Raw genomic sequence first — 26,070 nt, 5'->3', positions numbered from 1 at the left:
ATACGAGAGAAGACTATCACAAGTGGGCAACGTCTTCCCAGCATAATGATTTCAAGGGCTCGATTGCAGGGTGGTAAAAGCACAGGGAAGTGTATGCTATTAGGTAGTCCCGAAGAATGGAGCTATGCGATTGCATTCGTGATACCGAGATCCACACGGCCGGAGGTGCGACGTCGGAATCGCATGCCTTCGACCACGTCTTGTTCTACAACCAAGTCTGTGTAAGTGCACTGCTGATACCAATCTTGCCGAGGAGTAGGACTCAAGGTCGTAAGTGACGGCAAAGGCCAATCTAATAATATACCTGAACTCTCGGTATCCGCCATCAGAAACCGGATTAGCACCCACGGGCGCGTAGGCTTCGGTGCGATAGGTACCTAAAGGAGGGGGCTAGAGTCCGCCGAGCGTGCGCTAAAACGGTCCCGACGTCGCTAAAAATAGGTACCTAACCTATTGAGAATAGGTGCCTATGCAGTCCCTATAGGGAGGCCCTAGTGCTGGTGGTAGCAGCGCACACATCTGTCCCAGGGCTACCCCGACCATGTTGTGCATGAGCCCACCTGGGTCACCCTCAGACAGGTTCGGTAGGTACCGACGTGCCTACTGCAGGTTCGGGTGTACCTGTAACGGGCATTATTGAACAATCGGCTAAGCTTGCCGGCCTCAAAAATCCCATCCGTCCGTGTGTCAACTCCGTCATTAGGTACATCAATAAATTTATTCCTTTCCTCTCGCTCTCGCTCTCTGTTTCTATCTCTTTCTCTCTTTCTCTCTCGCCACCTCATTTACTTCGCGTCCTACTGCCGGGAAGCCATCCTCGACAAAAAACCTACACCGACGTGCCACACCCTCTCGCCTGGACCATACGAGGCCCGTTCTCGCGTTCGATGGCTCCTCTTTGAATTCAGCCCACTTTCCGCGCGGCCGCCTAGACCCGTTCGTCTCATGGGTTGGCGAGGCTGAAAATCTCGCAAGACCTCGACGGCATGAAGTTCGCCAAAGAACTCGAGCAGGACCTAGTTCCAGGTGAGTGACGAGAACGTGCCAATGGCGGCCTCGTCCATGTCAGCGATGGATGACCGGAACGCGGGCGCAGATGTTGACGTGACCACTAGAATGGAGGGTCAAGTACCTCAACTACAAGGCCGGCAAGAAATACATCAAGGCCGTCTCAAGAGCCATCAGCCGAGCGAGCGGGACGCCTCGCAGCTTGGGAAGAAGAGGGGACGCTTCACGGCGAGAGACTGTCCATCTCCTAGGCCAAGCTTTTCGTTGGCCAGGCCTGGGTGGCGACTCCGAACCGGAGGAGAGCGAGGCAGCGGGGAGAGGTCACGAACTACCAAGGGCCCAACCGTCGCCAATTCCTATCTGGACCGAACGCCAATCGCTGACTGCGTCGCCGGGCCACGAAAGGCAATATGGAAGCTTCGTGCCCACGCCGCCAGCCACCGCGGAGGCTTGGAACGCCTTCGAGCTGCCCGCTCCAGCTTTGATGCCTGTCGTGCCCGAAAACTCGAGGGCACCGGGGCCGGCACTGCAACCCCGCCCTACCGAAGCACCCTCGAATACGGTCAATCCCCGGCGCAGCGCGTCGCTAAGCGGAGAGGCCGTCGGAGCCGGTCCTCGGCCACCTATTTTGCCCCGCCCTAGCCCTAGGGAGCAACAGAACCCGGTCCCCGGCAGGCTGAGGCGCATCTTCTCGACAGGCCCGTATCGGGCTAACACAGAAAACAACAAGCTCGAATACGACCTGCAGACTATAGAGACGGTGAGGGAGCGAGAGAAAGACTTCTCCGATTTTCTGGATCGCGAGCTGGAGAAGGTAGAGACATTCTACCGCCAGAAGGAGGAGCAGGCCGGTCAACGGCTCCAGGCCCTGCGAGAACAGCTGCACGAGATGCGAAACCGGCGTACGCAAGAGGTCGCCGAGCTTAAGCGCCAGAGGGAGAGCGGCGAGAACGGGAATGGCCACGATGGTAAGGGCAAGTTGCCCGCCGTCAACGGTTCTCACGGCTGGGTAGCTCCGATCAAGGCCAAGATATTCAAGCCTGGCGCCAACTCGAAGGCTCTATTAAACTCTCAATTCACGCCCATATTGGATGCCGTGGGGGCACATGCAAGGAGAGACTACACGAGGCGACCGCCGAGCCAGGACGTGTCGTACCGAACAGCGAAACGGAAGCTCAAGTTGGCGCTGCAAGAATTCTACCGGGGTCTTGAACTTCTACAGTCGTACGCATCGCTCAACCGCGTTGCCTTCCGGAAACTCAACAAGAAGTATGACAAAACCGTCAAGGCGAGACCCCCTTATCGGTACATGAATGAGAAGGTCAACACGTCGTGGTTCGTTAACAGCACCACCGTGGACGGGTACATTCATGCGGTCGAGGACCTCTACGCGCGATACTTCGAGAAAGGAAACCGAAAGATCGCCTCGGGGAAGCTCCGTCGCCTCAACCGACGGCCCCGCGATAGATCCGACGTCGCCTTCGAGAGCGGACTCTTCATCGGCACCGGCGCTGTATTTACTCTCCAGGGCCTCGTCTACAGCGCTAAACTCCTATCCGACCAGGACCCTAGCGTAGTAGAGCAGACTAGATACCTGATGCAGATATACGGCGGCTACTTCTTAATCCTGGTTCTCATGTTCCTGTTTTGCCTCGATTGCTACGTGTGGACGGCCAACAAGGTCAACTACCCTTTCATCTTCGAGTTTGATACCAGGAATAACTTGGATTGGAGACAGCTCTCCGCCTTCCCGAGCTTCTTCTTCTTACTCTTTGGGCTTTTCTTCTGGCTTAATTTTCTCCGGTACGGCGGCGAGGAATTATATATCTACTGGCCCGTGATCCTCATAGGGGTCACGTTGGTTATTCTCCTATTGCCGTTGCCGATCCTATGGCATCGAAGCCGCCAGTGGATCGCGTATTCACATGTGAGTGTCGAGATCAAGATGCCACCGGCCTGCCCTAACCATCAGTAGTATCGGTTATTCTTCGCCGGCTTGTACCCCGTCGAGTTCCGCGATTTCTTCCTCGGCGATATGTATTGCTCGCTTACCTACGCTACCTCTGTAAGCCAAAAGCCCACCCGCGACCAACGCAACCCCCAACCGCGTAACCCAGGTGGCTGGCTAACCAACCCTGAGTAGAATATCGAACTGTTCTTCTGCCTATACGCGAACGGTTGGACCAATCCTAACCAGTGCAGCTCCAGCAACTCTCGCTTGCTCGGCTTCTTCAGCGCACTCCCGCCGGTCTGGCGTGCGTTACAGTGTATCCGCCGATACTACGACACCGGTAACGTCTTCCCCCATCTGGTAAACGGCGGCAAGTACGGCATGACCATCATGTCAGCTGTGACCTTGTCACTTTATCGCATGTGGGGAACCGAGTCGAACTTCGGGCTCTTCGTCACCTTTTCCGCCATCAACAGCATCTACACTTGTAAGACTTTCACGCTGCCTCTCTCCGACGCTTTCCCTTCGCCCCCCCCCTCCCCCTTCATGATCTAGGGAAACTTCTAACGCGTGCCTACTAGCGATATGGGACCTTTTCATGGACTTCTCCTTCTTCCAACCGGACACGCGCCACCGCTTCTTGAGAGATATACTAGCTCTTAAGCGGCGGAGGATGTACTACTGCGTCATGGTTCTAGATCCGATACTCCGGTTTAGCTGGATATTCTACACCATTTTCGCCTACGACAAACAGCATAGCACCGCTGCGACCTTCCTCATCTGTCTCGCGGAGGTGATCCGCCGCGGTATCTGGGCGCTGTTCCGCGTCGAGAACGAGCACTGCACCAACGTTGCCCAGTACAAGGCTAGCCGCGATATTCCCTTGCCCTACCGCCTCGACCATGAGCCGCTTATCGAGCGCGCGGGCACAGAGGAAGAAGGAAACCAACGGCGGGGGACGACAGGAAGCGCTTCTTCTCTTTTCCCCGACGGCACAGCAACCGTAAGCGCCGTCGATTGCGGCTCGGCGAGCGCGCACGCCCAGGACCATGCCCAGGAGCAGGAAGACGCCCAGACCAGCAGCAGTAACGGGGGAATCAGGTGGCGTAGGAAGCACGAGATGGTTCACGCACGGTCGATCCGCGACGTCATGGCCGAGGCACATAGGCAGGACTTCGAGAAGCGGAGGCGTCCGTCAGAACTCGGGACGTCCGGTGGCGGTGGCGGGGGGCTGGTGAGCACGATTCAGAGCGAAGATGAGGAAGAGGACGAGGATGAGGATGAGGATGAGGAGACGGGCAGCATAACCGACGAGCGCATGCAAGTACGACAGGAGGGACTGGTGACGCCGGAGACGGGCGAGAGGCGTACCTGAGACGCAGAGATTCACTTACCTACCTGTGCATACGTGCGGCGGAGTCCGGGACGATAGGACGAGTAAATACCTAATAAGGATGGTATTAATAACGGATTCTAGCGGATTTGGGCGGCCCTATACCTGCACGCCCTCGTACGCATACGTGTACGCGAAACGCGCGGCTATCAAATCTAGTCAAGGCCAGGTCCTACCCTAGTAGAGATAGAAGAGATAATGAGCGAACGCCTAATAAACGCGAGATCGAATTGTCCGTCGCATATATTAGAATACGTCCGTTTCCGGGACTCCCTAGGAAAGCGATGGGTATCGAAAAAACAGGAGCAACGGGAGCCCTGTCCATCGCGCTTCTCTCTTATCTGGCCTCCGTCACGTTCCCCCAACCAACCCACCAAATCCGCCCGTCCTCGTCAAACCCTCTCGAACCGCACGTGCAGCCCGTCGGCGGGTCCCAGCGTCAGACTCGGGTTAGCGAGCTTGACCGGAGCGTCGTCGTTGTCGTCGTCGTCCTCCTCTTCTTCCTCTGTCTGCCCCGGGCGCCGTCGCCGGCGGAGGCCGACGAAGCACCACCGCGGCACGAGGGTGACGAGGACCGCCTTGACGAGGGCGAGGGCGAGGGCGCGGCCGGGGCAGGCACGGGGCCCCTGGAGGAAGGCCTCGAAGGCGAAGGGGCTGGCGGCGGCGGCGGCGAGCGCGTCCCACCGGTCCGGGTCGAAGGCCGCGGCGCCTGACCCCCAAACCCCCGGGTGCTGATGCGCCAGCGGGATGCACAGGTCGACCTGCGTGCCGCGCGGGACGTGCACGCCGTCCAGGACCAGGTCGCGGACGGCTTCGCGTTGGGCCATGTAGGCTGCGGAGGGAGGGGGTTTAGCGCGTCAGACGGAGAGGGGGTAAGAGAGGGGAGTGAAGAAAAGGGACTTACACGGCGGGTAGACACGCAGCACCTCGCGCACGAAGTTGTGCAGGAACGGCAGCGCCGCGATCGCGTCGTGGTCGGGCTCCGGGTGCGCCGCGAGCAGGCCCCGGATCTCGACCCGCAGGCGGTCCTGCATGGCGGGGTGCGTCGCGAGCACGTAGACCGACCAGGACAGCGTGGTAGCTGTGCTCTCGTGGCCTAGCGCGCCAGGGGTTAGCATAGCCGGAGAAGGGTTGTATTTTGGTGTCGGGATGGCGGGTGCTGTAGCATGGGAGGGGGGCTTACCGGCGGAGGTGAAGTTTAGGAGCTATGCATATGCGAGGCTGTCAGCGTCAGGATTGCGGGAGAACGCAGCAGAAGTGGAAAAAAGGAGGAGGAGGGGGGGGGGGAGCCTACGTGGCCGATGATGTCATCCACGGACCATATGTCGGCGCCCGTCTCGCGGCGGCGGGTCTGGGCCTCCTCCAGCATGTAGGTTAGGAGGTCCCTGGATTCGGCCTTGCCGCCGCCGAAGCGTCCCGCGGCGAGCTCGGCAGCGCGCCGCTCGACGACGTCGCGCAGCATCGCGCGCAGGTCCCGCGTGGCGCGGAGGAAGCGGCGGTTTGCGGCCAGCGGCGCGGCCAGGCGCCGGATGGGCACGAACGCGTTCACCACCGAGAGCAGCTGCCCCGTCCGCCCCTGGTGCAGCAGCCGCCCGTACAGCTCCCGGAAGCCGAGCGGGTGCGCTGCGGACAGCTCGTCGAGCTCGACGCCGAGCACGGTCACGCCGATCGTGTCCATGGTCGATCGGGAGAAGGTGTCGAGGACTGCGCAGGAGGATGACACGGACAGAAGACGTTAGTTGGTTGGAACCGCAACACTCAGCCGCCGGCCGGGCCCGCGCCTTTCCCCCCTTCTCCCCCTTCTCCGGGGGCGCTGTGGGACGGTACGCACCTTCTATAGTGGCGCGCGGCTTGCCGGCGAGGGTACGGGCGAAGACGTCGGAGAGGGCGGCGGCCTTGGCGCGGAAGACGGGGGCGAGCTTGCGCACGCCGGGGACGGAGAGGGGGCCGGCGAGCAGGCGGCGCTCGCGGCGGTGGGTAGCGCCCTCGGCGAACAGCAGGCCGGTGCCGGTGATCTCGCCGACGAGGCGGGCGAACAGGGGCGGCTTGACGAAGTCGTAGGCGTGCGTCTGCACGACGGCCCGGTGCGCGTCCAGGCTGTTGGCCAGCAGCACCTCCCGCCCCGCGAACGAAACGTACCGGATGAACGCCGCGTCCGGCCACCGCCGCATCCACTCGAGCTGCATGCTGGCGGGGCCGTCGGCCCTGAGCTTGCGCAGTTCCTGGCCGAGGAGCAGGTTGTGGTCCTAAAAGGACCGGGGGTTAGTTTTAGGGGATGGCCCACGTGGGCATGTATATCTACGCGGTCGATTAGAGGTTCGTGGGCGGCTACTGTACCTTAGGTCCCGGAAGGTGTCTAAGCGGCGAGAAGAAGTTGGGATACAGGACGACGCGGTAGAATTTGAGCACGGCATACTGCGCGACGAGGACGACGAGGAACCGCCGGAAAGCTGCGAGGCCGTTGAATTCCCCGGCGGGTTGAAGCACGGCCAGCTCCAACAGCGAAAGGCTAGCGCAGGCGAGGATATCCATCACGATGTTGGAGAGATTTAGTTTGAGGGCGGACCCGAAGGCAGGAGACTATAAAGGAAGAAGCATTGCACATATATCGAAACAGCCCCCGGGGGTAGAATGCCATCAGACAGGAGCTCAGAAGCTATCGCCGATCCAAACGAAACGGTCATGTTTGTCTGTCTAGACCCCGGCCAGGGTCAGGCGCCATAGTAAGCCAGGCCCGGAAATACCAAACATCTCGCGTGGTGTCATCTCGAGAGATGATCCTACGGTGCCGTGGCAAATGAATGCGAGGGCTCGCCATCAGCCTCGGAAGCCATATATCCTCCCCCTATAGGAATCTCCCCATAGTCCCCAGGCACATCCCGTGAAGTGACGGCGTCGAGAATGCCGATGCCGACGACACATAGTCTTTTTATAGAGCTACCCGTAATGAGTGATCTTATTCCAATTCCTCACACTAGCAGAGCCCAACCTCAATGATGGCGTCAGCTAGAGCTCGGGCTCGTGAGCCCTCGGCACACCGCAACACGCGGGTGCTTTCGCTGTGAAGACCCAATAAGTCGGGCGTGGTTGCGGCGCCGCTGAACGCGTAGAGAACGCTCTCGGCTGTAGTTAGAAGAGAAAACTGTGAGTTTCAGTCGCGGCCACAGTCTAGAAATTAGTTGTTGTCCACGGCGTGTTCTTGTGTGTTCTCGACGACGTTACATTCCAGCGTCTCTAGTACCTACCTTCCAGTATGCCGGCACATGATTATCGGGACTGCTTACTCATTCATTCCTATGGACGCTGCCCCCGGAGGAATTACAGGTACCTAATGCATGTACCTCTGGCACCGACAGATCAGTAGGTTACTTAACGAAGGATACTCATACCTTGATCATTGATTGGACAATTCTAAGGAAGTTTACTGATGCTTAACAGGTGCATGATGCCTTTTTTTTTCCGATTTGATACGTGCCTGTCGGTATTCCTCTCCTCCGTTGTAGATACCTAATAAAGACTCGATATTGCGGTGTATAGAAGCGGTAGCGATATTGGATAAGGACTCAACTGGAGGTCTCTGTTAGGTATGTAAGATGACCTCATCTGCGACCTAGCAACCGATAAGCAGTCTTATCAGTTCCTTGGCCGGAGGTGCCCCATGCCGCCAAACCGGCTGCGTCTCAAAGGTGGCTGGCTTAGGGGTCTGTTGACATGTCCACCCACACACATTTCATCATCCCCAACCCTCTCTCTATCGAGAACCCCTTTCCTCCAACCAACCCAGATAGCTGGCTACCAAAGGCTACCATAAGCTCGCGATAAAACCATGACCAGACACACTTCCGAGTCCTTGCGCCAGCGGCCTTCCAACATGTCTCTTCGAACCGCCACCGCCCCAGCAACGTCGAGCCCTCTACACACGTCTCAACTCTCGAGCTTCGCCCACCCTTCCGAGTTCGAGACCGTGGCAGCCATGTCCGACGCCGAGAAGGCCTTCGTCGTGGGCGAGCTGGCTCGTCACCGATCCCTCACCCTGTGCGATTCTTGCTACCGGGATATAGCGGATCGTCGCACGAAGTCGCTCTCCTTCCAGCTCACCAGCGATCGAGGCTCGTGCTCCTGCTGCGATGTCCTCGCCTCCAAGCCCGAGGCCTTCACCGAGCCTTTCTGCAAGTTTTTGCAGGAGAATCCCACCGTATTCCACGCTGTCAGCTACTTCAAGGACAAGATGATAGCACTTGGTTACAAGGAGGTAGGTGCTGCTTTTTTGCCCTGTTAATCTCGTCTTCTCGGAGTTGCGCGCCAACGATTTACCTACTTGCCACAGCTCCCTGCGCGCGACGATTGGGCTGGTAAGCTCGAGCCGGGCGGCAAGTACTTTGTCACTCGGAATGGCAGCTCTATCATCGGCTTTACGGTCGGAAAGGCGTACCGGCCCGGGAACGGCGTGGCCATAATTGCCGGCCATATCGACGCCCTGACCGCGAAGCTCAAGCCCATCAGCAAGAAGCCGACCAAATCCGGCTACGTGCAGCTAGGCGTCGCGCCCTACGCCGGCGCTCTGAACGAGACTTGGTGGGACCGGGATCTGAGCATAGGAGGCCGAGTCATCGTACGGGACGAGTCCGGCAAAACGTCGAGCAAGCTCGTCAAGCTCGACTGGCCCAGTAAGCTTACCATGCACGTCGGCCGAGCTGCCCGAGCATATTAACACTAACGAACTGCAGTTGCGCGCATACCGACGCTCGCGCCGCATTTCGGCGTCGGCATGCTGGGCCAGAATAACAAGGAAACCGAGGCGGTGCCGATTATCGGTCTGGATAATTCCGACATATACTCCTCAGACCCTAAGCCGGTCGAGACCCTCGGCCCAGTCGGCTCGTTTGCCGCCACCCAGCCGCCGAGGCTCGTGCAGTTGATATCTAAGGAGCTACGGATCCAAGACTACTCGCAGATCGTCGACTGGGAACTGGAGCTCTTCGACGTCCAGCTGGCGACGGTAGGAGGGATGGACAGGGAGTTCATCTTCGCCGGCAGAATCGACGACAAGCTGTGCAGTTGGGCCGCATTCCAGGGCCTCCTGGCGTCGGAGACGAACGAGGACGACGGGGTGATCAAGCTGGTGGCGCTCTTCGACGACGAGGAGATCGGCTCGCTGCTCCGGCAGGGCGCTCGGGGCAACTTCCTGCCGTCGACGATCGAGCGGGCGGTGGAGGCGCTGAGCGGGGCGGCGGGGAAGGGGTTCGGGCCGGGGGTGCTGGGGCAGACGTACGCGCGGTCGTTCCTGGTGTCGGCGGACGTGACGCACGCGGCGAACCCCAACTTCGCGGGGCGGTACCTGGAGGAGCACGCGCCGCGGCTGAACGTGGGGATCACCATCTGCGGGGACAGCAACGGCCACCTGACGACGGACTCGGTGTCGACGGCGGTGCTGCGGCGCGTGTGCGAGCTGAGCGGCTGCACGGCCCAGGCGTTCCAGATCCGCAACGACTCGCGCAGCGGCGGGACCGTCGGCCCGATGCTGAGCAGCGCGCTCGGCGTCAAGGCGGCCGACGCCGGCATGGCCCAGCTCAGCATGCACTCGATCCGCGCGACGTGCGGCGCGCTCGACCCCGGGCTCGGCGCCAAGTTCTTCAAGGGGTTCCTCGACAGGTGGGAGAAGGTGGACGGCGAGTGGCAGTGAGGCGGGGAGAGAGAAAGAGTGTGTATGCGTATGGAGCGTATGTGGTGTGTTGATACAGAGGGAGGGAGGGAGACGACAGCGGTTAGCAGGACGGGACCTCTTGCTCGTTGCGGATTGGTTCCGCGTGTATCGTCTGTCGATTGGGTCTCCGGCACGAGAGGAGGGAGGATTAGAGCATGTACATGTAGCCTGTAGGTTATTCAGAAGCTGGGCGCTGATCCCGCTACGCATATAGAGGTGGCGCGGCCACGACGAAGTCTTGTTTAAAGGTGTGTACAGACAAGGGGGTTACAGCAGGGCGAAATAAAGGGTATTTCCTCGATACGGTGTATTGCCTTCTCCGTTTTATTAGCAAAAGGTGCCCGCACCTTTTTCAAAAAGGCAAAACAGGTAGCGAAGCGCCACCCGTCGTCTCCTGTATGGCCTTGGAGGAGACCACTCAAGGTTATATGCCAACATAGCCAACTGAAGTCTTCTTCTTTTCCTCTCTTCCTCTCCCTCTTCTTATTTTGTTTCCGTCTCCGCCCTTACCATTTCTATCACTTCTCACCCCCCACGGTCTTACACATACCTAGGGCGATGCGTGTCTATATACACTACGTGATACATTATAGATATACCTACCTATTTATGGACATTACCGTTGCTTTCTCTTACATGCATTGGCGGGCTGCATAGATACCCATGTCTGACTGCGTGGGCGTAGATAGCCCGATCGCGCTGTCGCGCCTGGCTTGCCCGGATAGATCGGCTTGCTATCGACAGACTTACCTACCTATGAGTAGAACGAAGCTAGGGCAGGTAACAGATGGGAGGCCGAGGGCTATCTCATGTAGGTACCACCTGTCCCTAAGAGGGCGTAGGAGGACGGGATGCTGTACCGAGATTGGAGGTATCCGGTCGTATAACGTTGGCTGGCGGTGTACATGTGGTAGCTGAACTCCGGCTTGAACGATGGACCTGGATGATGACGTGGTTAATCCCCCCGGACCCCGGCTGGAACCCGCCTAGCTGGTGGGTACGTGCCCTAGCCTTGAGTGGGCTGCCACATGCAAATGTGGCGGTGAATTGAATCATGAATGACGGATGTACCCAGTTACATACTTCCCTCGAGGGATGCTGCTCCTGCAGCGTATAATGTGCGCATGTGGCATGTACTTGAATACATACTTCCTCGGCCGGCTGGTTCAACTTCTTTCTCTAACCTCATCGTCGTCCTCTCTTCTCCCCTTCTTTCTCGAAGCCCTCTCTCGTTCCCACCCACGCACACATGGAACACCATCAGGCTATTTTCCTCTCTTGCTGGCCTCCCATCCGCTCTCCGCGACCAGCCTCTTCTTCCTGTTTTACAAGCCGCTGTCCCCTTTCTTCCTTTTTTTTTTTTTTTAAATTGCGGCAGCCGACTGGCCCCCTCTCCACGCGTTCGTAATTCCATCCCTACCAGCTACCTCCGCATCCATACCCCGGTTGCCTCTTACCTACCTACCTACATGCTATACTCCTATTTAATCTGCCCTATCATTTTCGTTTCGCGGAACATAGGTTATAAATAGATATCATATCACTGCCCCTATTATTATTGCTCCTCTGGTTGTTGTCTAGTTATTTTATTTTATCTTTTCTGCCCCCAAGCATATCATACCGTCTCTTCCGGCCGCTGTTTAGATACAACACTGCTTGGATACCGCAGTGAACAACAACTGCCGCGTTCCCGGGTCTCTGCTCTGCCTCACTACGACAGCTTGGTCCGTCTTCGTGTGCAAAGGGGGCTGTTACCCTGATAGCCAGTCCAAGCCCGTCTCTTCATTTTTTTTCTTTCACTACTTCTCAATTTAACCTCTTTTCTGTCATTTCGCCCTCTTTCCCTCCCAAGCACGGTAAAATTTCATCGTGGCCGAACGCTTACTTGTTTTTAACGCTTCGTGTCCCTTGCTACCGACTTTATTATTTCTATTCCTTCTTTTTTTTTCTCTCTCTCGCAACGTCACCTTCCTTACCGGAGCGACTAGCATTTCCGGCACTGTTCTCATACGGAAGAGAGAGAGCATAGAGCTATCCTCGGAGCTACAACCTGGTGAAACTGACGATCCCTTTCACCACATATTCGTGTCGTTCGACTCCGTCATTATTGGTCATTGGCCTCCGTCTATCCACTTCCCCATATATCTCCGACACCTGTCTTGTCTTGCTTGCTTCATCTTCCGTTGAAAACCGTAGATCTTGGTGCCGTCGAGTAAACCAGCCATGGCACACCCTGCAGACGCCTCGAGCGCCGACAAATGGAGCTCGCTGCTCTCGAGATTGAACCCGGTGCCGGGCTTCGCCGAGTACACCGGGCCCTATAAGGTTGGTACCGTTGACGTCGAGATCCCTGTCTCCGAGCTCGACTCGCCCGCTCCAGCTCCGCACAACGCCTCCCAAATCGAGACCGTACAATTCCGAATCTACTACCCGGCTCCCCCTGACGCCCAGGGCAAGCGCATAACCTGGCTGCCCGCTCCTCAGCGAGAGCACCTCTCGGCATACATACAGTTCCTGGGTGTTGGGTCCATGGTGGCGCAAGCTGTCTCGTAAGTTAGAGCCCTACCGTGCACTCCGGTCCGTTCCTCAGCGCAGACTGCATTGTTGCTCGATAGCGATATTTGACAGGAATTGGCATAGCTAACGACAAACCTCCTCTGGCATACAGCTTTCTTCCGAGACACCTCCACTACACGTCAATTCCTGTCGTTAAAAATGCGCCAGTACTCGAGCCTAACACGCCGAACGGACGCTGGCCGACCGCCATCTTCTCCCACGGCCTCGGCGGCAGCCGCAATGCCTACTCCCAGATCGTCGGCTCCCTAGCCTCTCACGGCGTCGTCGTAATCTGCCCCGAACATCGTGACGGCACTGCCGTCGCCTCTTTCATCCGCATTCCTTCCGAGCAGCACCGGTACTTCGTCCGTAATACGCGCCGTGTCGTCCCATACCGCCGTATCCCCCACGAGGTCTCCGACGAGGTCCACGCCCTGCGCAACGACCAGCTGCGTATCCGCCTCTGGGAGCTCGGCCTCGTCCACGACGCCGTCCTCGCCATCGACCGCGGTCATTCCCGCACGAATCTCAACAAGACCACCCCTTCCCTCGCCCAGTTCGTCGACCAGCTCCACGTCCACGATCCCGGCAGCATTATCTTCATCGGCCACAGCTTTGGCTCCGCCACCGCCGTCCAATTCCTCAAGTCGGTCTTCTACGCCGGCCGCCCCGAGCTCGAGGCCATGGCAGATCCCCTCTACACACCCTCCCGCGACTCCGCCCTCTGCCGTCAGATCACACCCCGAAACGTTACTATCCTCCTGGACATGTGGTGCTTCCCGCTGCTGGCCAAGACGACGAAACAGCTCTTCGACCTCCCCCTCCCCGTCTACGTCGACTCGTCTCCCGTTCCCTCCTCTCCCTCTTGCTCCCCCTCCGAGCGACCCCCGCTTCCCTCGTCCGCCCCCGCGCCGGCAGCGCCGGGCGGCAATGCACTACTGGCGATCGAGTCAGAGGACTTCTTCAAGTGGACAGAGCACCTTCACGCGACGGCGCGCGCGCTATCGCCGGACCCGTCGGCACCGGGCCCCGTGTCGGCTGCCGCCTTCTATGAGGAGCGGCCATTCGGCGCGCGGGGTGTCAAGCTGCCCGAACCACACTTCTTCTTCGTCTCGCGCTCGGCCCACCTGTCACAGTCCGACTTCGGCGTCTTATTCCCCTGGCTGACGCATAAGGTCTTCGGCTCGGAAGAGCCCGAGCGCGCGCTCCGCCTCAACCGCCGCGCCATGCTCCAGGTGCTGCGCGCCAACGGCGTGCCCGTCGCGCGCACCTGGTCCGGTGACCTGGTTGACGGGGCGGACGTCGGGAAAACCGGTGAGAAACTTGGCAAGGAGCCGGTGCCGGCCGACCAAGGCGAGGCGGACGGTAGTGACGGTGGTAAGAATGACGGAAACACGCAGGTGGACGCAGCGCCGTCGCCCTCGCCGATGGCGGTGAAGGACAGAGGCCCCGACGACGGGATCCACGACGACAGGGCGATCCTAGACCGCGGCGGGCACGGCGCCGTCGACGCGTGGCAGTGGATCGACATCGTGGGCATGGGCGAGTTCACGATGGCAGATGCCGAGGGAGCGAAGGACGCGGACGCGGCTGCCATAGCCGATTTCATCGAGCCCAACGTCGCGGAGGAGGCAGCCTCCTGCAAGATCGCGAAAGCGACAGCCATTGCCCCTGCTGCTGCTGCTGCTGCTACATGAGGGTGGATGACACCTTGATTTGGCGTTGAGGCTGAAATACCGCCTCTTTTTATCAGTAGCTCGTATCCTTCGGGGTCTCCGATTGTCCTCTCCGTGTATTTTCTCCCTTCTCTGTTCTCTCTTGTCGGTTTCTCCTCTGTTTATGCTCTCCTCGGAGTTAAAAGGAAGGGGTTTCAAACGGATTTTTACTGGTCTTGATAGAGAGGTTGGTCGGGTAAGGGGGGACCGTGAAGATAAAAAAAGGAATTCGGGTTTAGAAGGTGGGGAGGAGAAGGAGGGTGTGTATATATCAGCCTGGCCCTAGGCTTTGGCGAAGGAAAAAAATGCTCCAACCCGGAGACAGGTGGTAAGGGACGGGAAAGGCGGGAAAAGTAGGGAAAGGGATGAGCTAGAAGAAGAAGAAGGCCGCGGCGATATGCTACCTACGTGCGGCGTCGCGCGTGAGAGCCGGGCTGTTGTACGCATAGCTACGGGGGAACCGGACGGACCGAGCTGGACTGGATCGGACTGGATCTGTTCGCACGAATTGACGGCGCATCTACATGAATCTTCCATGTCCCCCTTTTTTTCAGCCCTCTTCTCGAGGGCATGGTAATACAAGAAACTCCAACAGTCTCTATGCAAATCCACGTATACCTACATCTTGCGGTCCTCTTCACCGCGCGGATATCCGTGGGTTTTCTCGATAGCCCAAAGCCCTACGGAACGCACCGACTGCTATCCAGCATTGTCGCGCGGGACACGTACGTATGATGGCACACGCACGCTATTGGGCCAGCTCGGCATCTATTCCAGCTCCCAGTGGCTGGCGTCGGGCATCACGACGAAACACAGACACACACACACTCCCTGCTTCTGCGCTCGCGCGCGCAGTAATACGTAGAGGTATTAGTTCAAATATATTTTCCCCAGATCCCGACCGTTCCCGTCCTGATGCGCCCCGTCCCATCCCGTCCCGTCCCGTCCCACCCCGTCCCGTTCTCATGGTATGGTATGTACAAGTGCCCCCCTCCTCCTTTTCTATCGTGCGCGAGTTCCGCTCGCCCCCGTAACGCCCGCCCGCCAATCCGCCCGGGGATCGAGCAGGCGCGGGGGCGTACGCGCCTCGTTGGGTATATGTATATATATATATATGTATAGTATAGGCACGCGCATGCGGCGCGCCAAATCAATCGCCTCCGCGCCGTCCTGTGTATGCCCCGTCGTCGCGTCTCTGCGCGCTGTGTGGTATCAAGTGTAGTTGGGTAGGTAGTAGGTACCTATCGTCGGAGGTCCTCCCGCTCTGCTCTTCTCCCCGGCGGGCGAGGAAGGGGGAAGCACGAGGGCAGCTCGCTCACGCGCCGCCGCGCCGGCGGAACAGCACCTCGGCGGTGGTGCTGGGGCACCGGGTCATCATGAACATGGTGGGGGCGGGGCGCGGCGCGCCGGCGGGCAGCCGCAGGTCGTAGCGCAGCAGCAGGTGCGCCAGCACCAGCTTGATCTCGGCCCCCGCGAAGAAGCGCCCCGGGCACGCGTGCCGCCCCAGCCCGAAGTTGAGGCTCGCGTCCCCCGTGCTCGTGAACTGCCACTTGCCCCCGCCGCTGCTGCCGCTGCCGCACGGGGACGGCGGCTGCGTCGGCGTCTGCTGCTGCCGCAGCTTCCAGAACCGCAGCCCGTCGAACGCCTCCGGCGCCGCGTAGTACCGCGCGTCCCGCGCGATCCCGGCCATCGGCGCCAGCAGGTTCGTGCCCGCCGGCAGGTGCGTCCCGTCCGACAGGTCGATCGGCCGAGTCACCTTGCGGATGAAGGAGGCTGCGCGAAAGGGGGGGGGTGGGTGTCAGCAGGGTGAGCAGGCAAGCGAGCGAGCAAGGTCCGCTGTCTCGGACGTCGGGTTTCTGGGGGAGGGAGGGAGAGAGGGACGAGGAAAGGGCGGGGACCGCGACTTACTGACGTTGCCGGACAGCCGCTGCGACTCCTTGATGAAGCTGTCGAGCTTCGCGAGCCGGTGCAGGCTGTCGCCGCGGGCCCAGGCGGCGGGGTCGTCGCCGTCGCCGAGCACCTCGCGCGCCTCGGCGCGCAGCTCCTCCTGCAGGTCCTGGTGCACGGCGAGGTCGTAGATGCAGTCAGTGGTCAGGTTGCTGGTGGTGTGGATGGAGGCGGCGCTCAGCAGCAGCTGCAGCTTGGCCTGGGCGCGGTAGTCGGTCTTCTGGTCGGCGGGCAGCGCGTCGAGCAGCCACTGCACGAAGTCGTCGGGCTTCTCGTAGTCGTAGTCGTCATCTCCGAAATCCTGCTGCTGCCGCTCGAGGTGTAGCCGCCGCTCGATGACCGGCGCCAGCATCGCCCGCGCCCGCTCCAGGTCCCGCTGGATCGCCCCCAGCTCCGGCACCAGTCGCCGCGCCGCCGGCCGCATCCACGGCGGGAACAGCTGCAGCTTCGTCACCGCGATGAACGCCGTCACCGCGAAGTTGATGCTCACGTCCAGCCACTCCTCCGCCCGGCTCAGCGCCGGCCCCACGAACACGCGCCCGCTAAGCCGCGCCACCGTGCGCACCATGAACGGCTGGATCTTGAACGGCGTCCAGTCTGTGGGAAATCACCGCATTAGCTAGGTTCGATCTATCCCTCCCTCTCTTCTCCCCCTCTACCCCAGGTCCGTCCCGTCTACTGCCCTCCTCTCGTGGGTTCCTTTCGGGAGATGTGCCCTGTCGGGGTGGATATGTACCTTGGCAGTCCGGGAACTCCGTCGCGAGGATGTGCTCGAGCTCGTCCTTGAGCTGCGGTACCATCCGTGCTAGCTGCCCCGTCATCTTGCACTTCAGCAGCAGCGACAGCGTGTCGGCGTGATCGCCGGCGCAGAGCTCGGTGTACTCGCTCAGCATAGCCTGTTCGAGGTTTGCCCCCCCTTTTTAGCACATCTCCTCCGCAGAATGAATCAGCTCTTGGCTAGCAAAAAAACGAACCTCCCTCACTGCTATCCTCGCGCTCAAGGTATCCTCAGGGAGACCCTTGAGCTCGCCAATCAACGACGCCGGGATGATGGTCCGGATGCCCTCCGTCGTCTTGATCTGGTATACGGTATCGCGGAACTAGAAGAGTAGAGGTCAGCATTGTGCGATGACCCCCGGCAGGGCGCTGAGGACCGGTGCGGACCTTGGAGTAGCTATCCATTATCAGCTTGTCGGCGCTGAACATCCATTTTAACCGAGACGCCTTGTAGAACGGAGCGGCAACGCCACACTTCTGTTTCCCCGACTGGAACAGCCATAGGCAGAACAGGACCGTGGCGATGGCGAGGTAGTAGTTTAGGCGGCTGGCTCCCAGGCCCGGGTCGGGTAGCACGTCCGCTATTACCGTCAAGTTCGTGCGGGGGGCCGCATTCTCAACCATGGAAGGCATCGTGGCCAGGGAAGAAGGGGACGCAAGAAAGCAAGGCGTCGACGAGGGAGGTCGGGAGGGATTTAGAAGGAGGGAGAAGGAAGAGGATGTCTATGACCGCCTATCATGGGTGTAGTTCCCGATACACAACATTGGTGATCGGATCTGTTTAGGAGAGACCTATCGCAGAGGTCAAAGATAGCAGTCGGGTCAATGTTAGAGAGCGCTATCCGTACGGATAGTCTTGGCTAGCCAAATAGCTCAAGTCATTGGCTTATCTGGGCACGAATACGCAACCGATTCGATCCAGTATTATGGGCAATCGGTTGCAAGTCGGGTTTGATAGAGAGGATTGCAGCCACGCGGCAACTATCGCTCTCGGCTCAGACGTTGAAATATGGAGGGGATGTCGAGAAAAAAAGGTAGGGAGTGATTGCGGGAAGAGAAGACGGAGAGGAGGGGGTTATGAAAAGAGGCGTCCTCTGCCCCTAGAGCCATGTGGATTCAGAGACATCTTACACGGATGAGGACCTGGCGCCGGCTAATTGTGCGCCTTTACATAACTATCGTAGCTGAGAGGTCCGAATCGCGCGCCTGAGAAACACTTCCAGCTCCGTCGCGTCCTTCCGGCACCACCCTGGCCGCTTCCAGGCCTGCCTCCTCGGTACTACGCAGCGCGGACGAAGGCGGTTTTCATCGACTAGCTGGTCCTTTTTTTCCTTCTTGCTGTCTTGTGTAAGTCGCTTAGCTGATGAAGGGCCCCCGTGCCGGCGCGCTGATGAGACCGCAGGGGGCGTTTGCCTTGTTGCTGTTTCTGGTTTCCAACAAGGAACGCTGAAACGAGGGTGACTGGATCGAAGGTAAGGAACCCCGGGAGGTGCCATCTCCGGGTTGCCCTCCATCCGCTCTTGTTCGCGGCTTGGAGCGCCTCACCTTTCCCGTTTCAGCAAGATGCGCGACTGGGTATTCCGTCTGTCTCCCTCCTCTCGGTCGTCGACGCCCGGGCAGCCTATGATCTTTCCGTCTTCGCCGCGATCCTTGCTCGGATGCAAATGATGACTAGCGATGGACATGTCAGATTTGCTCCGATGTGCCAGCTAATTCCGACGCCGTGGTTACCATGTACGGCGAAGGGAGCCTCTACGTAGGGGTACCTACGGACCCTCCCAGGATCGCCAGTAAAGTAGACCGTGCCGTTCTTGGCGCCGTCTCAACGAGTCGATCCCCCGACTAGACTAGACGCGTATCCGCCCAGTTTAACGAGTATGATCTACATGCATATCTAACAGAAATCTCCCTGGTTGCGTTTCCGTGCGGTCTGAGCTGTCAGTAGATCACGAGCCAGGCGAGCGGATTCGGGTCGTAATTTTTTTTTTTTTTTAAATAGCGACGGAGTAGTCTCGAGATGAACACGAAGGCAAGTCGAGCCGCGCGAGTTCATGCGCTGGTACCGATCCTAGGCTTCGACCGGCCTTCTCTCAAGCTTCTACGAGTCTTGTCTCGTCCTTCGCTACACTTCCCCAAAGACGTCGACGTGGCATCCTGAAGCCTGCTTTTCGGGCGTAGCTGTAAGGGATACTCGGAGAGGTAACGCCCATGCCACGCGCCAAACCACTCCATCCATCTTACACGGAGAGGTTTTACCTGTTTAAATATCGATATCCTGGTTCGCGGGCGTAGGAAACCGAACCAACGAAGCAAGCCATCTTGGCGATGCTTGTTTCGTCGCCATCGATCTGGTTTCATTTCTAAGATTCTTAGATTCTTGTTTATCTGAGTAGAGAGAAGAGTACTTATAGATGTGCAATGCTATTGTTGGTCCCAACAACCGGGCACACGCGACGTCGTAAATACCTACCTATTCTTGATCTCAGCCCCGAATGATAGGATAAAATTGTTCCCGACCCTACTTGTCTCACGGCTGTGCCGGGTAGGTTATCCGTTATGAGACGATCGTCTTACGAGGGGCTTTTCTCGAGGACATTCCCGAATTTGGCATTATTCGGGAGTATTCTGGCCCACGTTACAAGCAAGTCGGCCGCGAGAATGATCGATGCCCCCCCCACAACGGCATTGGAGATAGGCGCACGGAACTGGAGGCAAGGCGTGTTCGGCGCCGATCTTGTCCATGCTCTGTCAGTGCTATGTAGGTGTGCGTGCGATCCACCTCATTCAGGACTGGGACTAGTATCAGTAAGGCTCCTATACCTACCTACATATTGGCCACGTTAGCACGCACCGTAACACTGCCCAGGGGCTGCACGTGGAAACGCGCCATTGTTCGCATATCTACCAAGTGAGGTTTAGCAAGTCCTCTAGGTAGGTATATCAACTGAGCCCCTCGCAAGCCTCAAGCACCGCTTAGTTTACAGGCACCAAATCTCATCGCTCTCCACTCGTTCAGACATCTATCAACGAATACGGGCCGGAGCAATGCTAAATGTGAATTATATCAGAAAATAACGGGGTATCTCTAGATTCGCAACGCTACTTGTTCTGTCCGGCTTCGTACCAAATTTCCAAAGCTTCTGTTTGAAGCTTTCTCCTCTCCCTCCCACGTCGTTACATGTCATAACTCGTTATGATCTGCCAGAAGGCCTCGAAACAAAACAAAACAATGAAGGAGATAAAAAGAAGAGAATACGCGGTTCGCTCGCTCTCCCGTGCAATGCAAGTCTCACTCCCAGAGTCTCCCCACACCTTGAGAACGGTCACTCGAATACCGAGGTGACCGTACAGAGTGAAATAACGAGTTACTGCCGCGAATCAACCAAGCAAAAGATAAAGAGAAATGTGCCTCCATCTCCGGCAAATATGCGTAATAAAACAGCTCAACGCCTAGATATACTCTCCATTGAGAGTAGCAGGGGCCATCCTGGAGGTCGATCCCGCAACGATGTAGAATATTAGTAGGTTTCTCCGTCCTGTAGAGACTCGTACGGCCCACTCGACGAGGGCGAATATAACAGACAAACGTGTTGCCGTAAAGGTAGGTAGATTTCCAGAAGTGAGAGCGTTTGTTGTTGCGGTCCCGATCAAGGGTACAGCGGGGGAAAAGGTTGTTCGGAGCCGTGCTGTTTCCCAGGTCTCCTGCTAAGTGGGGACTTCGAGTCCTCTGGTCCCTGCCCGTCTCTTATAAGTGAAGGGGAGGAAAAAAAAAAATAGATTTTCGTGATGGGCTCGCGCCCTTTCTGGAATCTTGTTTGGACGGCTTCTTCTTGCGATGCTCATTTTATCATATTTTCCTTGCCCATGATGTTGACAGTAAATGAAATGATGCTATTGGGGTTTGGATCCGGGGTTGGGTTGGTGCTGTACATATTGATTGGGATCGGGCAGGCTAGTTAGGGAGAGGCATGCGTCTTGAAGCGAGGGAATATCCAGGTGCTCGTGGTCGCGTAGACAATGAAGTCGTCGCAGATCCAGGATGGTCTCGGCCGTCATCCGTACGGCGAGCATCAAATGCTTGCCACTCGTCCTCCTGCGTCAGGTATTCTCGCGTGGCATACCAACAACTTGAGGCTCGTCCCCCACTCTTCGCACTCGGTCAACAGGGACTTGTCGTTCCAGATGCTAGTATTTATGCCCGTTGAAGCCTCGTAGCACCGATTATACCACCATCGGCCGACTTTCGAGACCATCTTCGTGATGTTTTCGTCTCCAGTCTCCGTCTTATCATTCATCATCTCAGCCAGACTTCGCTCGTCTTTCTTGCCCTTGACGCCGGATGCTTTGGTAACCGCACTCGCTACAGGTACACCGACGCGGCAAGACTTCATGTCGACGAAGCCCTTCCTACCGAGAAGGCGTAGGACGAGGTCCGCAGTGCTGCTGAGGTTGAAATCGGGATGCCGCGCGTTCACCTTTTCCTTGAGACGGCGTACAGCACGTCGAGTGCGGTTTCCCATGTTGTTTAAGTCGGAGTCGAGGATAGACAGCTCTATGTATCCGCCGGGTTTAAGCACACGCCGGGCCTCTGAGATGATGTTGCGGTAGTGGGATTCTGGAGCCGCAGAAGGGAACCGGAATACGACCGATGTGAAGCTGTCCGGCCCAAAGGGTAATTTGTCCAGCTGTGAGCCGTATTGGATCTGATGATGATTTGGCGGCGAAAGGGGAAACGAGGGCGCGGATTGTTGCTCTTTCGGTAGCGGCGCTCTCGGAGACAAGTTGAAAAAAGTCGCATCAGGGTACGTCTCCGCAGCGTAGAAGGACCAATCGTCGTTGCCGAGTCCGTCGATGACAAGTATCGAGTTACGCTTGAGTGGGTGGGCATCGCTCGCAAGGTCCTCACGGATTGGGCTAAACAGCACGTGGCCAAATGTAAGCCACTTGCTCACCGTCATCGAACCAACCCGAAGATTAACCTGGGAAAGCGGAGTGTGCTCGCTGCTGTGGCTACTATCCGAGCCCCTGGTTTTGGTGCTCTTGCTCGAGGACGAGCTGTCTCGCCGAGTTGAAACAAGGGGCGCAGCCTGTTGTAAATTGACACTGCCCTTGTCACGGTCGTTATGGCCAGACGCAGACTCCGATGCTGGAAACCTCGTCGCAGGAGGATCAGAAGTGAAGCCAAAAGCAGCGTTGATCCTAGCCGTCATATCGGCGCTGTAATGGCTCGACTCGGTGGCGGCCCTTCCAGTCCTAATAGAATCACGAACGTCAATGGAGTGGTAGGTATTGATAGTAGGCGACTCAAGCGGCTCGCTTAGCCCTCCAACAAGCTTTGACTGGTAGGTTTCCAGAGGGAAAGGGAAGCCGTGGGAGGAGGTAGTCGATGGCGGCACCTCGCCCAGGAGATCGTTATATTCGTCCCAGATTTCATCCTCGCTAAGCGGAGCCGTCGGCATCTCAAGCAGCGCCACATCAGCAGGAAGGTCCGTTAGTTCTGAAATGCAAGAGCTTGAGCTTGTCGTGCATTCCGAATCCTTGAGCGGCGAAAACGCAAGGAATTCCTTCCTAGACTCAACAGCTAGATCTCCAGTGTGAAGATTGTGTTCGGCGGGGGAAATTGAATCACCAATTGGTGCTGAAAACACCTCCTGAGGGGGCTCTGGTAACGTAACCATAGGTGGGCTGGGGCCTTTCGCAACTGAGTCTTGGTCAACCCGGCTCAGGTCAAGGGGCTGTATTTGCATACTGATTCGACTAAAGGGGCGAGAGAAGCTCTTCGGGGAGGTCTGTTCTGGGCGGGTATTGACTACTCTGGGTATCCTTCCAACTTGGGGGAGCCTGCTTGGACGGCCTTTAGGGACCGCTAAAGCTGCGGGTTTGGCGGTTATATTTTGTCGGGTTGCCGCCGGGATATCCTTGGATCTGGGAGGGTGTTCGGTACTTCGCGGTAATTCCAACGAGGACCTCTGGGGGGGTGCTTGGCGAATTTGCGACGCCTCTGGTGGGTGGTCATCTACAGACGGCCGCTGCCCTCGTCCGTCTGCAGATGTAAGCGGTGCGAGAACCTCTGCCTCTCTCAAAACTTGGCAGACATCTTGATCTTCGGCCTCGTCTTGTTCCGAGGAGTCCATCATCGTGTAGAATGCAACCGGCTTCCGTGAGGTGGGTTTCACGGCTGCAGATACGCTCGCCTCGACCTTCTTCTTTTGGTCCGTGGAGGGTTGACTTTGGGACCTGCCAAATATGTTCCATTTGCGGGGAGATCTGGCTTGCTTGGTTAGTTTCCTTGGTGCGGCTTTCGGCTGTACCCTCTCACGGACGGGCTCCGGTCTAGAATCTGGCACAGAATCATCGGTCACAATCGTCGCCCCCGCGCTCTCCACAGACGGTAAACGCATCCCCGCAGTGATGATGGGCTTCGGTAGTTGTAGAGGAGCACGGTTAGGGGATCGAAGGCGCTGGACTGATCTTCGGAACGCAATGGTGGGTTTCATCGAAATTCCTTCGGAGTCACTCCCATCTGAGGGACGAAGCTGAGTGGATGTGCGAGGGATATTAGAAGGCAATAACGTTTGTCTCGGCTCGTCTCTCGAAGATGACGACAGGAACGAGCTGTTGCGCGAGATTCCCGACCGACTCGGAAAGTATTCGCTTTGGTTGCTCTCGGTACGGGCCAACTCAAAGCTCTTATTTTGATTATCCACCACCTCTCCACCAGCAATTATTACCGGGTTCATTCGCTCCAGAAGAAAGGGGTCGGTCGACTGCATGCTTGCAAGGCTGTCAGAAGAAGGAACTGGTCCCGAAAACCCGCGCGGTAGGTTTGTCGCGCTACTACTGCGCCTTTTGACCAAGCCAATTCTACCATATCCTTCGTGGCCTGTTCCCGCCGCCGGTCCCTTTCGAGCCGGCTTATCCTTCTTTTCCACCTGAGATACATCAGGAGTTGTCTTAGTCCGCCGCCCAAACAGGGGAAATCTTGTTTTGAGCGAAGTGGCGACGGGGCTTGGCGTTCTGGCGGGTTTGCTGCTTCCTTCTGCTCTGTTTGTCTGGGAGGTCTTCGGAATCGCCGATCTGGGCGCTGGCGTGGGTTCTCGAGCAACAGGGGCCTTCGTTAAAACCGACCGCTCCTGGGCGGAAGACGTAGTCTTTAACAGAGAACTAGATACTAGTTGGCTGCTGTGACGCCTTTCCGCAAGGCTCGTCGAAGAAAGATTGCTCTGGATAACAGGAATCGGGCCGCCTAACTGGTAATATAAGTCGGGTGTCCCGTCTCGGCTGGGTCGCGACGGCGGCGCTGGTCGCGTGAAGGTAGGTGGGGTAGTCTTCTGTCCTCTATCTCGAGATGGGTATTCCGGTTTAGTTGGAGACGGTGACCTCATTATTGTCCTGGAGGGAAGCGGGGGTGCTTTTGACAGCGGCTCGTTTTGGCTCTGGTCTTTCCTGAACTTCTGGGATGATTTCCTTGGGGGAGGATTTAGTGGCGCCGGCGACAAACCCCGGCGTGCCCCCTTCTCTTTTTCTTTTCCCTCTCCCGCGCGCACAGTGGAACCCGATGAAGAAGAATTTAGCGCTTCTCGGACTGCGGCAAGGCCATGGGGATCTGCGTTAAACGCTTCGCTTTCGTTCGGTATGCTACCGGTCCTCCTCCGGGTTACCGGCGGTCTCGTTTCGGCTGGGCTCGCTTGTCGTACTCTGGAGATAGGAACGCGGAACGGCGCGACAAGCCCAGGGGACTGCGACGACATTGAGGTCGGTGTCGTGTCTCGGCTGTATGGTCCGGGTCCTGGCGACTCGGAAAACCTAGTGGAAGGGCTGGCACTAAGAGTGCTAAGCTGGCTGTGGCTGCTCCCTCCGGAGAATATCGGGGTCGGCGGTGGGAGATCTTCGGTGGCCAACCTAAACGGAACATCTATAACAGCCCCGTTTCTTGGTAGGTGAAGATCGATATCTCGATAGCGGTCTAGCTCAGGATAGAGCCTGGCAGGTTGTGTTGACGTTCGAGGCAACTCGAGCCCCTGCGAGGTTCGCATCTCCACGGGACTGGCGGTAATACCGCGATCCGAGTATGGAGCACTCGTATCTACGGACGTTTGCGACCTCGGTACCGAAGACGACGAATCACTTCTCCCCGAGCGTGACCGCGGCTGGGTATACAAACTTGGTCGCTCCTGAGGCCTGTCCGAACCTTTTCGAGGTAAGGCGGACCGAGGTGGCTGACCTGAATCATTTTGACCTCGTGAGGTAGTTGCCGAAGAAGTCGGTGCCTTTGCCATTGGCCGTCCAGGGTGACTCGACCAAGACTGCGTCTCGTGAGTCAGAGGAGGCCTCGAAGAGGGCTTCTGACTAGAGGGTTTTCGGGTAGAAACATTTTGCGGTATTCGACTCTGCTGAGCCTTGGACTGTGGTGCCGAAGAAGGCCCAACCCGAGTGCTGTCAGTCTCTGTGCGGGCGATCCGACTTGTAGTTGGCGGAAAGTCCTGCTGCGGGGCCTCCATTACGCCTCCTGTCCTCTTGGGCCGTGATTCATCACTCGGCCGAGTCCGAGAGTCTGAGCGTAGGCGAATAGACACCATCTCCGTCTTTACTTTCTCGGAGTACGGTTAAGTGTCCATGTTAACGGCCGGGTTGTAGGGGCAGCTGGCTTATGTGGGATGGGTGGTCAGCGGCGAGACGTGATGGCGGGTATACTTGCGGGAACAACCTATAGCAGAGGTTTGTCGCGATTGGCTTCACACAATAAGACTGTCCGTCAATTAGGTGCTGACTGGCCACACCATTCCACGGAGGCGGCAAGACGGGCGTAATGGAATAGGCGATCCAGACCGGCTGATAGATAGGCAGGGTCGATACTGTTCCACGACGGCTGATTTAACGATATGAATCTCCCAGGATCCTGGTATAGCCAAAGACGACTATATGGTGTAAAAGAAAAACAATAACAGCCGGCTCGTTCAACCGCAGCTTCGAATATTAATGTAGCGAAAACAATGAAAATTAGGCAAGATGATCCTCA

At 57.8% G+C, this 26,070-nt stretch overlaps 6 protein-coding genes across 6 annotated transcripts; 3 read left to right on the top strand and 3 right to left on the bottom strand.

The window, feature by feature from the left end:
- Positions 1 to 669: 669 nt before the first annotated feature.
- Positions 670 to 4,974, top strand: GGS23DRAFT_547309 (EXS-domain-containing protein). The gene is made up of 5 exons (XM_051515079.1): positions 670 to 1,026; positions 1,116 to 2,935; positions 2,984 to 3,073; positions 3,152 to 3,446; positions 3,541 to 4,974. Exons 1-5 carry the CDS (start codon positions 987 to 989, stop codon positions 4,332 to 4,334), a joined length of 3,039 nt encoding a protein of 1,012 aa, XP_051375911.1. The 5' UTR covers positions 670 to 986; the 3' UTR covers positions 4,335 to 4,974.
- GGS23DRAFT_612299 (cytochrome P450) lies at positions 4,443 to 7,036 on the bottom strand (the record flags this gene model as incomplete). The annotated part of the gene is made up of 7 exons (XM_051520480.1): positions 4,443 to 5,184; positions 5,257 to 5,448; positions 5,536 to 5,557; positions 5,647 to 6,056; positions 6,184 to 6,598; positions 6,690 to 6,932; positions 7,031 to 7,036. 7 exons carry the CDS (start codon positions 7,034 to 7,036, stop codon positions 4,745 to 4,747), a joined length of 1,728 nt encoding a protein of 575 aa, XP_051375910.1. The 3' UTR covers positions 4,443 to 4,744.
- Positions 7,037 to 7,753: 717 nt separating this feature from the next.
- Positions 7,754 to 10,377, top strand: GGS23DRAFT_165905 (aminopeptidase I zinc metalloprotease-domain-containing protein). Its single transcript, XM_051511496.1, has 3 exons — positions 7,754 to 8,604; positions 8,680 to 9,019; positions 9,080 to 10,377. The coding sequence occupies exons 1-3, from the start codon at positions 8,179 to 8,181 to the stop codon at positions 10,033 to 10,035; spliced, it is 1,722 nt and encodes a 573-aa protein (XP_051375909.1). The 5' UTR covers positions 7,754 to 8,178; the 3' UTR covers positions 10,036 to 10,377.
- Positions 10,378 to 12,181: 1,804 nt separating this feature from the next.
- GGS23DRAFT_165875 (phospholipase A2) lies at positions 12,182 to 14,459 on the top strand. Its single transcript, XM_051511495.1, has 2 exons — positions 12,182 to 12,605; positions 12,725 to 14,459. Exons 1-2 carry the CDS (start codon positions 12,280 to 12,282, stop codon positions 14,307 to 14,309), a joined length of 1,911 nt encoding a protein of 636 aa, XP_051375908.1. The 5' UTR covers positions 12,182 to 12,279; the 3' UTR covers positions 14,310 to 14,459.
- A 1,136-nt stretch (positions 14,460 to 15,595) lies between these two features.
- GGS23DRAFT_165859 (ent-kaurene oxidase) lies at positions 15,596 to 17,830 on the bottom strand. The gene is made up of 5 exons (XM_051511494.1): positions 17,439 to 17,830; positions 17,249 to 17,374; positions 17,011 to 17,170; positions 16,236 to 16,871; positions 15,596 to 16,100 (listed from the first exon to the last, which is right to left on the bottom strand). Exons 1-5 carry the CDS (start codon positions 17,682 to 17,684, stop codon positions 15,643 to 15,645), a joined length of 1,626 nt encoding a protein of 541 aa, XP_051375907.1. The 5' UTR covers positions 17,685 to 17,830; the 3' UTR covers positions 15,596 to 15,642.
- Positions 17,831 to 21,066: 3,236 nt separating this feature from the next.
- Positions 21,067 to 26,059, bottom strand: GGS23DRAFT_165828 (uncharacterized protein). Its single transcript, XM_051511493.1, has 2 exons — positions 25,759 to 26,059; positions 21,067 to 25,694 (listed from the first exon to the last, which is right to left on the bottom strand). Exon 2 carries the CDS (start codon positions 25,628 to 25,630, stop codon positions 21,122 to 21,124), a length of 4,509 nt encoding a protein of 1,502 aa, XP_051375906.1. The 5' UTR covers positions 25,631 to 25,694; positions 25,759 to 26,059; the 3' UTR covers positions 21,067 to 21,121.
- Between the last annotated feature and the right edge of the window lie 11 nt (positions 26,060 to 26,070).

Source organism: Durotheca rogersii (assembly GCF_024521655.1).
Source record: "Durotheca rogersii strain YMJ 92031201 chromosome Unknown GGS23scaffold_2, whole genome shotgun sequence".
NCBI classification, from domain to species: Eukaryota; Fungi; Ascomycota; class Sordariomycetes; order Xylariales; family Xylariaceae; genus Durotheca; species Durotheca rogersii.
Note: the sequence above shows the minus strand (reverse complement) of the source record. Positions and strands in the feature narration are given on the sequence as shown.

Excerpts from the sequence above, each read along its gene's own strand:
- GGS23DRAFT_165905 (XM_051511496.1), top strand. The coding sequence starts at position 8,179 with ATGACCAGACACACTTCCGAGTCCTTGCGCCAGCGGCCTTCCAACATG. Across the intron at positions 8,605-8,679 it reads TAGCACTTGGTTACAAGGAG|CTCCCTGCGCGCGACGATTG; the intron begins GTAGGTGCTGCT and ends TACTTGCCACAG. Across the intron at positions 9,020-9,079 it reads CGTCAAGCTCGACTGGCCCA|TTGCGCGCATACCGACGCTC; the intron begins GTAAGCTTACCA and ends AACGAACTGCAG.
- GGS23DRAFT_547309 (XM_051515079.1), top strand. The coding sequence starts at position 987 with ATGAAGTTCGCCAAAGAACTCGAGCAGGACCTAGTTCCAG. Across the intron at positions 1,027-1,115 it reads CGAGCAGGACCTAGTTCCAG|AATGGAGGGTCAAGTACCTC; the intron begins GTGAGTGACGAG and ends CGTGACCACTAG. Across the intron at positions 2,936-2,983 it reads AGTGGATCGCGTATTCACAT|TATCGGTTATTCTTCGCCGG; the intron begins GTGAGTGTCGAG and ends AACCATCAGTAG.
- GGS23DRAFT_165875 (XM_051511495.1), top strand. The coding sequence starts at position 12,280 with ATGGCACACCCTGCAGACGCCTCGAGCGCCGACAAATGGAGCTCGCTG. Across the intron at positions 12,606-12,724 it reads ATGGTGGCGCAAGCTGTCTC|CTTTCTTCCGAGACACCTCC; the intron begins GTAAGTTAGAGC and ends TCTGGCATACAG.
- GGS23DRAFT_165859 (XM_051511494.1), bottom strand. The coding sequence starts at position 17,684 with ATGCCTTCCATGGTTGAGAATGCGGCCCCCCGCACGAACTTGACGGTA. Across the intron at positions 17,375-17,438 it reads TAATGGATAGCTACTCCAAG|TTCCGCGATACCGTATACCA; the intron begins GTCCGCACCGGT and ends CTACTCTTCTAG. Across the intron at positions 17,171-17,248 it reads CGAGGATAGCAGTGAGGGAG|GCTATGCTGAGCGAGTACAC; the intron begins GTTCGTTTTTTT and ends AACCTCGAACAG.
- GGS23DRAFT_165828 (XM_051511493.1), bottom strand. The coding sequence starts at position 25,630 with ATGGTGTCTATTCGCCTACGCTCAGACTCTCGGACTCGGCCGAGTGAT.